The 12629-nt window shown below is 50.5% G+C and overlaps 1 protein-coding gene across 1 annotated transcript; it reads right to left on the reverse strand.

The window, feature by feature from the left end:
• Positions 1-1331: 1331 nt before the first annotated feature.
• SNRPD3 (small nuclear ribonucleoprotein D3 polypeptide) lies at positions 1332-12596 on the reverse strand. The gene is made up of 4 exons (XM_037067448.1): positions 12498-12596; positions 11105-11248; positions 3614-3806; positions 1332-1787 (listed from the first exon to the last, which is right to left on the reverse strand). The coding sequence occupies exons 2-4, from the start codon at positions 11228-11230 to the stop codon at positions 1726-1728; spliced, it is 381 nt and encodes a 126-aa protein (XP_036923343.1). The 5' UTR covers positions 11231-11248; positions 12498-12596; the 3' UTR covers positions 1332-1725.
• Between the last annotated feature and the right edge of the window lie 33 nt (positions 12597-12629).

The following is a 12629-nucleotide window of genomic DNA, read 5'->3' on the forward strand; positions in this document are numbered from 1 at the left end:
TAAACAGTCAGTTATCAGGGGGACAGGCAGTGGGGCGGGCGTGCCTGGTGGGCAGAAGTGAAAATGTAATGAAACAGCAAGGAGCTGTGCAAATTTGCTTGAAGTGTAAGTGTGGCAGATACAAATGACATCAGCCAGGAAATGGACAGAGGCTGCCCTGGGGCAGAGAGAAGGGGCCCCAGGCAGGCAGGGTGGGACGGTGTCACTTTTCAGGATAAACCTTGCAGAACTATTTGCTCTTTCAGTGTGAACTGATTTTTCTTCTGAAATGCAGGGCATAATGCTTTTTATAAAGCTGTGTCAGGTTAATTTTTATCGTTTTATAAAACTTTTTGCTTTTCACTGTGAACACTTCATCAGGAACAGAACTGTAAGAACCCCCTTTGCTTCTCAGGGTGTGGGTGGGGCCACACCTAAGCCTCACTGCCTGTGGACGCGCAGCACTGATGTGTCCATGGCTTCTGACCGACCCCACCAACGCCGGCTCCTGAGTTCTTTATTACAGAACTAACGAAGGGTTTGTTGCCCTTGGTAGTGCCATGATTACAAAGCAGCTTGTTTAGAAAACCCTACTTGATTTAAATTAAAAAACTGAAAAAAAAAAAGAAAACCCTACTTGACGCCCGCTTAGCAGACGTGCTGGGTTCTCTTCTCCCTCTTCCTCCATTACTTGGACAATCCGTTCAAGGAGCCATGTTTGAAGGGGCAGCAATGGATCCCCTTTCCACTTTTTGCTGCAGCTCATCCCTCCTATACCGAAGGCCTTGCTATTCAACTTACTCAGAATGCTTTGCTGATTTCTGTGGTTTCCTCAATATTGCGCTTTGCATATCCTGCCCTCTCTGCCTTCGCTACATTAAAAGCTATAGCTGTGTCAACCAATGCTGAGATGCTCTCACGAATGCACAAGAATCTGTCCCCACAGGACTGCTTACAAAGCCAGTGTAGGAGCCATAGATGCTGGCCACTAAGATTCTCTGAATTACCTTTTAGTTTTAGATTGCTTGTGCCAAAGGGGGAGCCACTAGGCTCAGAGCCAGAGCACCCACGCCGTATTTCCAGGCGGAACTGCTGACATTCCCATAAAGGTTCCCCGAACAAAGCACGGTGCAGTGCCGAGTGTGGACATAAACGAGGCGGCCTGCGCGTCCGCAGAGCTCTCTCAGGGCTTATCCAGTTGACTGGCCTGGAACAGCCATTTGGACCTTTCTCGTAACTGCGCTACTTCAAAGTACTGGCCCTCCTCCGGGACACCTGCCAGGGCATGGAAGTTTAACCTGCTGCCAAAGCAGACAAAGCACCCAACTCCAAAATGAACAATCTGTATTTTCTCAGAAACAAAAAAAAAAACAACCACCATATTTATTGAGCTGGACATTCCCCTTGAGCTAAAGAGAAAGATGTGAAAAGAAAGCCTACGACAGCCTGGCCTGCGCACTTCAACTGAGCACCGCCTCGCAAACTGAGGGGCGCGGGTTTGAGCACGGCAGGCACGGCAGGCATGGCGGGCAACCGGCCGGTGCTTCTCTCTCACATCAAATTCCCATCCCTCTCTCACTGCCTCCCTCCTCCTTTCTCTAGAAGCAAAGAAAAAAAAAATCCTTGGGTGAGGATTAAAAAGAAAGAAAGAAAGAACACTCAGGACACACACATAAGCACATATTCCACTCCATTTCGATAACTTGAAAGAAAAAAAAAGGAAAAAGTTCTGTTCAGCAGATAAATTTATCTTCGTTTCTGGAAGATGTTTCCGCGTCCCATTCCACGTCCTCTTCCTCTCGCAGCCACTGAAAGGTGGGAAGAGAGAGGACAAGTCCAGGTCAACACGGTCAGCGAGTGCTCACACCACACAGCATCTGGAGCTCTGGACAGTGGTGTAGGAAGAGGCCTGAAAGGCCACCTGGCCACCCCCACACCTGTCCCCATCACATTTCACAAGGGAAAACGGAAAGCCAGAGGGAAGCAAGGACTGGTGCCTGGCAGCAGGGCCGGGGCAGGTGCCAGGCTCCTGCCTCCAGTCTGGCACCACCCTCCAGAGGCTGGCAGGCAGGGCACTGAGGACCAAGGGGCTGGGGGGCAGGTCTGGGAGCCACAGCGAAGAGGAGTTCCCAGAGCTGGCCCAGCGTGAGATAATAAAACATAACAGATGCATTCAATTCACACTGAAAATTCTGAACTAAACACAGTTAAATGTCAATGTCTGTTAAATCTAGGTGAGGGGTTTTGTTATTCTTTGACCAATTTGCATGTATGAAATGCTTTATAATAGCAACACACACAAACTCACAAAAAAACCACAAAACCCCTCTCCACACAAAGGGTACAACAAGGGGTCTAGGAGAGGACCAGTGGCTTTCAAAGACAGGTGAAATATCCCAATGGCTACCTCACCCTTCTCGCCTCTTATAGAGCCTGGAGCTGCCCCGAAGAGGGAGGGAAGTGACCTGAGAACTCAGCACCTGCTGAGAGGACCAGAGCAAGGGTTCGGGAAAGGCGCAGATGGCGCAGGCAGAAGCCAGTGGACCTGGGCAAATCCACTGCCAAACACCTTCCAGTGCACGGCTACTGCGCCTCCCCCTTTGCTAGAGAAGATGGTACAGTCACGCAGTGACGACGGGGAGAGCCCTTCCCCGAGAAAGCAGAGAATAGCAGTTCTAGCCAGACTGTCCCTGAAACTGTCCCTCCTGCAGGACAGAAGGTCCAGGGCTTCTGGTACTGCCTCTCGTCTACAAAGGGCAAGAGGACTAACTGACCCGCTTTTTAGCAAGGCATTTTAAAGGACAGCTTTACTGCATCTTTAAACCCAAACACTACCTCACATGCAAAATACATACAGCATCTAGAGACTGAGAGAGAACCCAGTGACCTTCCCGCAGTCAATCTTTTTTACCAACATTGAGGCAGACTCTGACGACTGCCCTGGCTTTCTTTAGCCAGTGGACACGGCAGACTTCCTGCAGACCCAAACACAATGCCGCCGCTGGGCTAACCCAGAAGAAAGGCCAGACTAAGTCCCTGGGAAACGGCTCACCTCACTTTCAGAATATGCTGAAGAAAAAATTGACTCTCAAATAGAAACAGCTTTGAAAACGAAGCCTGGGCCTGTGATGGACAACGGTGGTTTAAGCCGAGCACTTCTGGTCCTAAAGCAGGTCTCTGCCACCAGCATTTCCCCCGGCTTATGCCGAGGGGCGATCCGTGTCCCTGGGCTCTCGGGGAACTGTCACCCCACTGCTTCGGAAGTCAAGCTAACCCACATAAGAGCAAGCTTCCTCCAGGTCCCTTGGGCATGACACTGGAAACAAGAGGCTCTTCCCAGAGACAAGACTAATCTGCTCTTTTGTTTAAGGTGGGAGTCTCCATCTTTTTCCTAAAGAGCCACTGGATTTTGCATAAGCCCTAGGAATGCAACCGGACAGAGGCAAGACAGAGAAGGCGGGACAAGGCCACAAGCCCCTCACAGGTAGGAGCCCCAAGAGTTTAGGTCAAAGGGGCGGCAGTGGGCGTGGGGATGGCTGAAGTCAGGTCCACCTCCACACCCAGGCAATGGCAGGGCCCTTTCCCGGAAGACACTGCGCGCCACACGTTCCCACCAGCGCAGGAGGACACCTACCTTGGGCCTTCAAAATGGCAGCTTTCCCCCGACCAGCCCCCGAGCCTTGGTTTTTATTCTTCATGCTCTTTAACATGGGTGCGTTTTTCAGCATGTCAGGCAAAATCAGGAAGCGGATCTTGCTCCCCCGGATGTACACCTGCTCCAGCTGTGCTACTCGGCCGTCTCTGTATGTGACTGTGATGTTGGACATCTGGAAGAAAGTCAGCTCATCAGTAGGGGACAGTGGGATCAACGCAGAACAGGGGCCCACAGAGAGGGGGAGCCTTGGCTGGTGGGGGAGTCCAGAAATGCACAAACTAACATCATGAAATAAAGGAACCAGGCAAAGCCGGGGGGAGGCAAGTACCTACTGTGTGCACCAGGGATTGTGCTAAGTAACTTCCATATGGAAGGGGACTCCCCAAACTTGGAATTTATTAAAACACTGTGTATTTACTCTTCTGTGTTTAAACCTCAGCCCCCTTCAAAGCACTCTCTGTTTGATCAGCACACCTACTGAGACGTCATCCCACTGCTTAGAACAACTTTTGAACCTGTCAGTTTTTACCCCTTTTAGTGCTCTGGGGTTTTTTGTTTGTTTGTTTCACCCCTTCCACATCAGCAAAACATTTCCATTTGAGGACTTTTTCATGACTCTGACTTCCAGTTCAGAGTCAGACTGGGTGAACAGGAAAGGTGTGGCACAGGGGCAAGGCCATTTCTGGTCACAATACTGCTGAACACTCAGCCTGGTGTGGGCAGGCGCACTCACTCATAAATCACCCATCACGAAATGGGCAACCATCACGAAACGGGCAAACGTGTTGAAAAGAGTCTTCAAAAGAAGTTCACTGAAGTTGAACGCAGCCTCTCACAACAGTGCCAGCTGTCACACTGATACAGATGGGTTCCTAGAACACTCACCCAACAGGGGAGGCCTGTACTACAAAGAGCCCACCCTGTACATAGTCTTCACAGCATCTCCAGAGTGAGTATGAGCTTTCCATTTTTAGAGATTTGAAAAAACGAAGGCACTTGTCAAAGCCAAACAGCCAGAACGCAGGGGCTCCAGACTCAAGTCCAGGTGGCCTGGCTCCAGAGCTGTACCGTTGCCACACTGCCTCCCTGGCAGCATGAGAAGTGCGCCTGGAGGGGAGAAACTCCAAGCGTTTGATCTTGTCCAAACCTCGCCCTCGTCCAAACCTCGCCCTCTCCTACATCTGCTGTACTCAGCACGCAGACTGCAAGGGCACCATGAAGGTCACAAGCACGCAGGAGGTGAGATTCCTGTCCCCTCAGAGTGCACACTCGAGAAGAGGCCCTCTGGCTTGGGGAGGAGGGGCTGAGAAGCGGAGGTGGCAGTGCCCCCACGAAGGGCCGGCTTACTGAAGAGGACCGACGCAAGGGCCGGAGCAGCGGAGTGGGATGAAGGACAGGGCCGTCACCTCAGGCACTCAGGGAGTCACTGAAGCTCTTGAGCAGGGGCAGGGGGGACAGGATGAGGGTAGCACTTTGGAAGGACGAGTGTGCCAATGGGTAAACTGTGGGGTGGAGGGATGAAGGGACAGGGAGCCGAGAGGTGAGACCAGCCAGGAGATTGGCCTGATGTGGGAAGGTGACCCAAAACTGCCAGTGCCAATCTCAAAGGGTAGCACATGTACCAGGAGAAGCAGCTTATTTTATGAATCTTCTGGAGGAAAGAGGACTGCAGTTTATTCCGAGTGGGCCAAGCCCACACCACAGAGAGCTGCGCTGTCTCCCCAGCTGTCTGCCATCTTACACTCCCTCACGCTTTTCTAAGTGCTCACCGACCACCCAGCCTGGGCTTGAACACCCAGTGCACTTAGCAAAATTTCGCAGTTTCTAAGTCCTTGCCACCCTATTCTTGCCCTGAAGATCATCATAACTGCTGGTGCCACACCAGACATGGTCAGACTCGGAGAGAGGAACATGGCCCTGACCCAGGCTCACAGCCCAGACACCCCTATGACTCCACAGAAGACAGAGCAGACCCGGGACCCCACATGTGACGCCCAGGCCTGCCATTCACAGGGATGTAACCCTGGATGAGTCTCCCGGACCCTGAGCCTCCATTCCCTCATCTACACAGTGAGGAAAAGCATGCCTAACAAAGCAACGCCTGGCGAACACTCACTGGTGTCCCAGGAGATTTCACGCAGCAGCGTACTTTACATCACACGCTCCCATGAGAGACAGACTCACCACCGCCACTAGAGATGAAGTGGCCCAGCCCGGCAGAGGCAGACCTGTTCCCAGAGGGCCAAGCCCAGGCCGCTCTCTGTTCCCCTGCCCGAGCTCACACCGCCTGTGTGGCTGGGGTTGAGACCCAGGCCCATCTGACCAAACCCGTTCTGACCCACTGCATACTTCCAGAACTATTAAGGAGGAAATTGAACGAGACATGCCTATCTAAATGTTGTTCCTATCATCGAGCCTGTGGCCCTATCATAGGACCTCAGTAAATGGTGATTCTAAGTGACAGTTAAAAATGTCTATTTTGAGGGAAGCATTTGAGATTTAAAACAACAACAGAAAGTCTGCTTGGGGGGCTGCAGTGCTGCCAAGGCACTGCCCCAGCACACCTCATTCCTTCCCGTCAGCGTCCCCGGCCGGTTCGGAAATCCCTGAGAGAGGCTGTTATGTAAGAGCAACAAGATGTAAACAAAGTGTCTTAGAGCAACAAGATGTAAACAAAGTGTCCTCACAAACAGTGCGTGTGGGAGTGAGCAGCACCCTCACCCCCACCCGAGCCCTCAGAACTCCGCCTGCCATTGCTTCCACGCCCCTCCACCCCGCTCTGCCCCAGCGGAAACAACTGCGCTGCGCACGAAGCCCCCCCCGGGGCCCACTGCTGTCCACCCACGCACACGGCTTGTTTGTAATGAGCCTGAGCTATGTTCCCATCGCAGGTCAAAGGCAGTAACTTGAGTAAGCGAGGTTTTAATGAAGGCAAAAACATCCAGTTTACTCAACTTTCCCAAATAACCACAATGAAACACAGATGGCATAAGCAAGCCAAATGCCCAACCTCAATGACATCCTGCGGAAGACAGTCCCCATGGTTATCCAAGGTTCAAAAATATTTGTTAAAGATTTTATTTACTTATTTTGAGAGAGAGAGGAGAAGGGAGGGAGAAAGAGAGCGAAATACTGACGTGTGAGACACATCAATCCGTTGCCTCTAGCTTGCCCCCAACTGGGGACCTGGCCCGGAACCCAGGCATGTGCCCTCACTGGGTACTGAACCAGTGACCCTTAGGTTTGCAGGCTGGCATTTCAAGTCACTGAGCCACATCAGCCAGAGCCCATAGCCCAAAAACATTAAAAGGAAAATTATTCAAGAATAATTCTTAAGTTTTAAACTGCCTGGTATTCTGAGTAGCATGATGATGTCCCATGCCATCCACTTTGTCCCGCCGAGGGCATGAACACCCCTTCATTCATCCCGTCCACAATGCACACACTGCTCACTTAGGGGTCGTCTTGGTGATCAGATCAACTGCCTCAATGTCCAAGTAATCCTTACTTTCACCCAATGCTGGCCCCACAGCCGTTTGCCTTTTACTACAGTACACTGTTACAGCTGAGGCGAAGATAGAGAGCACCGGCTCCGGGGCAGTAAAGCTACGCCGGGTGCCGCAGAGCCCCCAGCTGCGGCATTCCCGGGGCGGGCACACGGCAAGCGCTCTGCCCTACCCTTAACAGGAGAGCCCCCTTCTCCTCCTCTTCCTGCCTGAGATCTGACAGAGCTGAGGGTCTGACGCACCGGGAGGCCAGAGGAGCTAAGGGGTTTACTCTACACCTCATCTTGGGAGACTGGTTAAAATCACAGACTTGGGGACTGGAGACTTGGTTTAGATGCGCTTCTTCCACTCGGTCACTCTGAGCATCCAGCAGTCATGTCTCGAGTCTGGTGTAAAATCAAAATGGTATGCATACTTCTACTCATTATTCCTCACCTTAAAGCTCCTTTTATGGTTTTGAATATTTCTCCAAATATGTGATTAGAAGAATTTTCTTTAAAAAATTATTTTCTGACTTTGAAGAAAAACCCCTTAGTTCCCCCCTTGACATGTAGCAGAGCCAGGTGCTTCAAGCCCCTGGTGCCTCTGCATAACCAAGAACAGAAGCTTCCCCACGTGGAGGCCGCTGGTCCTGTCATCCGTACCCAAGCTGGGCAAGAGACGGGCTGACTCCTTCCTCAGACCCCATCTCTGTGACAAACAGAAGTCGGCTGAAGCGGAGCGTTCCTCACTACTCTGGCAGCCACACGTGGCGCACTGTCATCCAGGGCCAACACCACGTACCACGGCACTGGCCGCCAGGTTACACTCGCTTTGCAACTCTGGGATGGGAAGACTCCCTGCCTTCCCAGCCAAACAAACCTCAGATGCACAAAAGTGCCTACACCCTCTGACCCCATCAGCACCATCCCAGGGACCTCACCCTGGGTTTAACATATGGATACATTACATTTCCAAACATAAAAAAGGGCTGTTACAGACTACATTAAAAATACCCAAGGAACCCCAAAAGAAGGCCCATTTTGTATGGGCACATTGGCTAATACCACCTCCACCAGGTCCCTGGAAAAAAATGTCTGCCAAATCTGACTGCCCTGGGAAAACCACACAGTGGTATTTTATCCTAAGGACACAATGCACGTCAGAACTGATCACTTCCCTTTGCCTGCAAGTTCTACACTCACGCCTGAACGTCCCTTTATTAAATATGCAGGGATTCAAGTGAATGTTTCTGGGTGCTGACTCCTGGCTTCAATTGTTTAGTTGAGCTTAGCTGTACCTTGACCTACCTGTTACTTGTATCCTACTAAGTTTTGGTAAGCCACCTCTAACTAACTCTTTTTGAAAAGGGACAGAGAGTACTCTGTAATCCTTAAGTTAAGTAATAACTTAAGTAAAAGTAATAGAAACCTGAAACATACCCCCAGGGGAGAAAGTCCACGCCAATTTTGACTGTTATGGGATTCCCTCATTTGTTTTCCCAATCTGTGTGGAGTGTGACCCACCCCTTTTTTATAGCAGAAAATATTGTTAAAACCCAACATAAATGGCAAACACTAAACCCCAGCTGCCCTTTAGCACCGAACCAGCAGAAACAGTTCTGAGAGGAAGCTCTTATCCCCAAGGCTGCCAACCGGGGCTGCAGGCGCCGCCGGACCCGTCGGCCCCCCAGTTCCCGGGACAGTGAGTGAACTGTGCTCAGTGGGCTCATCACCGCCAGGGTCTGCTCTGCCACAGCCCGCTGGGTTTTACTCCACGTGGCAGGTTTAGGTAGAGCCCGTGAAGCCTTGCATCTTGACATTATTCTAGGCTGAACTATGCCCCCTGCCCAAATTCTTATGTAGAAGTCTTAACCCCTAATATCTCAGAATGTACCTATATTTAGAAATTGGATCTTTAACAAAGGCAACTGGGACCTAAAACAATGACTCATGGCATTACGAGATTAAGGTAAGGCACTCACAGAAAGAAGACCATCCGAAGACAGAGGAATAAGCTGACCAATCTACAAGTCTTCCTTCACGGCCCTCAGAAGAACAAACCCCGAACACCTTGACCTCAGTCTTCTAGCACCTGGAACCCCGAGAATGAATGCGTTGTTTAGGCCACCCATGGTGGCACTTTGTTGTGGCAGCCCTAGAAGATTAATGCAGGCTGGAGGCAGGTGGCTGGCCCCCACTGGTTGACAAGCATCTGCTTATTTATTCTGCAACTATGTTCTTCAGGCTGAGGTCTTCTTTTCCTAATTGACTTAGAAAGGACAGAACGGAGAGTGCGGGAGGTCAAAAGCTCCCTCCCAGCCACACTAGGAGGTGGGCTACAAAACCCGATTCCAGACATGTCTGCCATGGAGTCTGTGCACACACTGGCTGCCTCTGAGGCCACCAGGGTGCCCTGGTCAGACACCCTCATGTTACAGACGGGCAGTCTGAGGCCCTGAAGCTCAGTAGCTATCTAAATAAACAGCTAAATAAACACATCATGATTCTCTACACACCGCGCCCCCCCAATCTTGCATGCTACTCGCCAAACTAAAGTACCTTAAAACGAGCAAGGATGCCTTAACCCAGAGGGCTGGATCTTTGTGGCACCTCACACAGGTAAAGGTGGCCAAGGCCAAAGGTCGGTGTGACCTGCAGAGAGCCCACACCAACCAACTCCATGGCATCGACCCTGAAGAGAAACCTGCAGTCACCAGATATCTATCTCCCTGGATGCCAGGAAACTGCGCCAGCTGGTCAACTCAGCAGAACGATGCTGCTCAAAGCTACAAAGAAACCACAAAAAAGGAATGATCCTGGGAAGCGATGATCAGACACCGGATGCAGTGTGACTTTGGGTTAAGTCACTTCATTTCTTTGACCTGTTTTCTCACCTGGGAGGCATTAACAGGTACTCTGTGGTGAGTTTACAATGTGCGAGGTACTGAGTTGGCTGCTGCACACACATAACTCACCGGACCTTGGGAACGACCCTGCGGCACGGGCTTTACCCCTGTGCTGAGACCTCCTTCCACAAGGACCACAGGCTGGACAGAATGCAGGGAGCCAACAGCTTCCAGATGCCACCTTTGGGACCCCACAGTAGTCAACCCAAGGTCACTCTCCCCAGGCCCGCCAGCCAGTGACCGACTACAGCAGAGGTACTAGGGCCAGGCCATTTCTGCCCCACATTATACTCTTCAGTCTTAGCATCTATACCACACAGGATCAAAAACAGCACCATCCCCATTTCACAGATGAAGAGACTGAGGTGATTAACATACTTGAGGTCATTTAAGATTCAAACCAACATCTGACTACAAAATCTCAGCTCTTAACTGATTGTTACAGGAGAAAGTACGTCGATACTTTTTAAGGCCGTACCAATCCACGTGATTTTAGCAAACGGCAACATAGTGCCATGGGAAGGACATCATTATCAGGAAGCTGCTCCAACATTTATTAGCAGGTGACACTCAGTAGATGAATCCTTTCATCTTATTCTTCCTATTTTACGGATAACGAAACTTGCACTGAGCCCACTCACCTAAAAAGGCAGTTCCTATAATCAAATGAGATGCAGCCCCTGACCCTCAAGAAAAATGGCAATAAACACAGTTAGTGAACAGAAGATTCTACTAACTACAAAGTATTATGCAAACACATGGCAGCAAATGGATAATGGCCCAAACCTGAAGGATTCTAATAAAGGAAATAGTACCACTTTAAAACATGTCCCCCAAATATGGGCGAAAATGGTTATGGAATTAAGGAACAAAGGACAAGTTAAATATTCCAACATTCCAAATGGAATTTACTCATGCTCACATCCTTGCACCTGTAACAGCCTCCAGCACGCACCAGGCACTCCCTAAATAGCTGTTCAATGAGAACAACCTCGAAAAGACCTCCAGTAACCACTTTCTGCTCTCCAAGAGAGGGGCACGAGCTTCCCCCGCAACACTAGGTACAGAGCAGGGTACCTGGCAGTTCATGTTGTCTTCCGCCTCGATGAGCTTCCCGCGATACACCTCGCCAGTGTTGGTCTCACACGTCACGATGTGACCTTCAGCTTCATGCAGGACTTTGATGGGCACACCAATAGACATCTTGGCAGGAAGAGAGTTCTACAGTGAGAAAGACAACAGTTAGTTCACCTTTCAGAGCCTGAGCAGACATGTGGCAGACACCATGCCTCCCTCAAGGCCTGACACGCCATCTCCCTCTCTGGTACCATGTCCTTTTATCTTCATCAAATAACCAATTGTGTGTGTGTCTGGGGAGTGAGAATTGTAATAGATGTACCTTACAATGTGCCGTCAACCCCTAGGTGTGGGTAACACCCTCTGGGAACACACGATATAGACCTGGGCTGTCCAATACAGCAGCCACTGTCCACACGGAACTATTAAAAGTGAAACAGAATTTAGAAATTCAGTCCCTCGGTGACACTAAACACAGAATTTCAAGTGCTCAACCACCACATGTGGCTACATTGGGCGTACATAGATAGAATACTGACCACTGCTGATATAAGCAAAGGATCCAGGCAAATCCAGAAGGGGTTGTGCATTTAATTCAACCCCTTCAATGCCCTTTGACCCTCCACTTCACCATCAAGGTTAAAAAGAAAACATCTAAGTGTTCACAACGTGATAATGTGCCCCAAGTGAGAAATGCTTATCTTGGGAGGAAACACAAAATCACAGGGCAAGTGCCCTGCAACCGAATTTTTTAAAAAGTGGATTTTTTAAATTCCAAAATGAGCAAAGACTGAAGGTTGGAACCCATCGTGTGCGTTCAAGGGAGGAAAGGAAACACGAGGTTGGAAAAGACAGGCTTCCTTAATAAGAAGTCTTAGACATCCGAGTTTTATGCTGAAGACAATGGGGAACCACTGCAAGGCTACAGGCAAGAACGATCCAATGAAAGGCATTGGAAAAGGCACTTAGAAAATGGATCTAACAGTTTAGAAGTAGGGAGACTTGATAAAACTTCAGGAACAGTGTGGAAAGCATGAAGGCGCTAATGCCTGGAAGGGGGATGGAGGAAAGATGCAAGAAAGTTTTACAGGGATTCCCCAGGTAGGATTCAGGGGATGGAAGCAGCCAGCTAGAAATGACTTCAGTGGCCTGCATACTTCCAAAAACACTGGCCCGGAGAGGCATAGAAAATGAAGAGCATGTACTTCGAGGTAAAGCTAATGAACTCACTTCCAGGCGCTAGGCGGGCGCCTCTGAGGTTTGGGTGGCCCGGGTTTCCCGCTCTTCTCCCTCCCCGAGCCCTGCAGAGCTCCACAGCAGTGCGTCCTTCTCCAGCCCTAGGTCCCTTACGGATGCCTCGGCCTACCCTCCCCTGCCCTGGACCTCTCCTCACCGGCTCCGGCCTCCTCTTCCTTCCTGGTGCGGCGCGGTGGCAGTAACCCAAGCTACTGCGAGGGCGTGAGACAAGCGAATGGCGGTACCGTCCTCCCAGAGTACCACGCGTTCCCAAAATGCCGCGCGCAGA

Source organism: Sturnira hondurensis, unplaced genomic scaffold (genome assembly GCF_014824575.4).
Source record: "Sturnira hondurensis isolate 20B ecotype Veracruz unplaced genomic scaffold, ASM1482457v3 Scaffold0017254, whole genome shotgun sequence".
Lineage (NCBI taxonomy): Eukaryota > Metazoa > Chordata > Mammalia > Chiroptera > Phyllostomidae > Sturnira > Sturnira hondurensis.

Coding starts and splice junctions, on each gene's coding strand:
- SNRPD3 (XM_037067448.1), bottom strand. CDS start 11,230: ATGTCTATTGGTGTGCCCATCAAAGTCCTGCATGAAGCTGAAGGTCAC. Junction 3,807..11,104: donor AAGACAACATGAACTGCCAG/GTACCCTGCTCT, acceptor ACTTTCTTCCAG/ATGTCCAACATCACAGTCAC. Junction 1,788..3,613: donor TGCCATTTTGAAGGCCCAAG/GTAGGTGTCCTC, acceptor CCCACCTTTCAG/TGGCTGCGAGAGGAAGAGGA.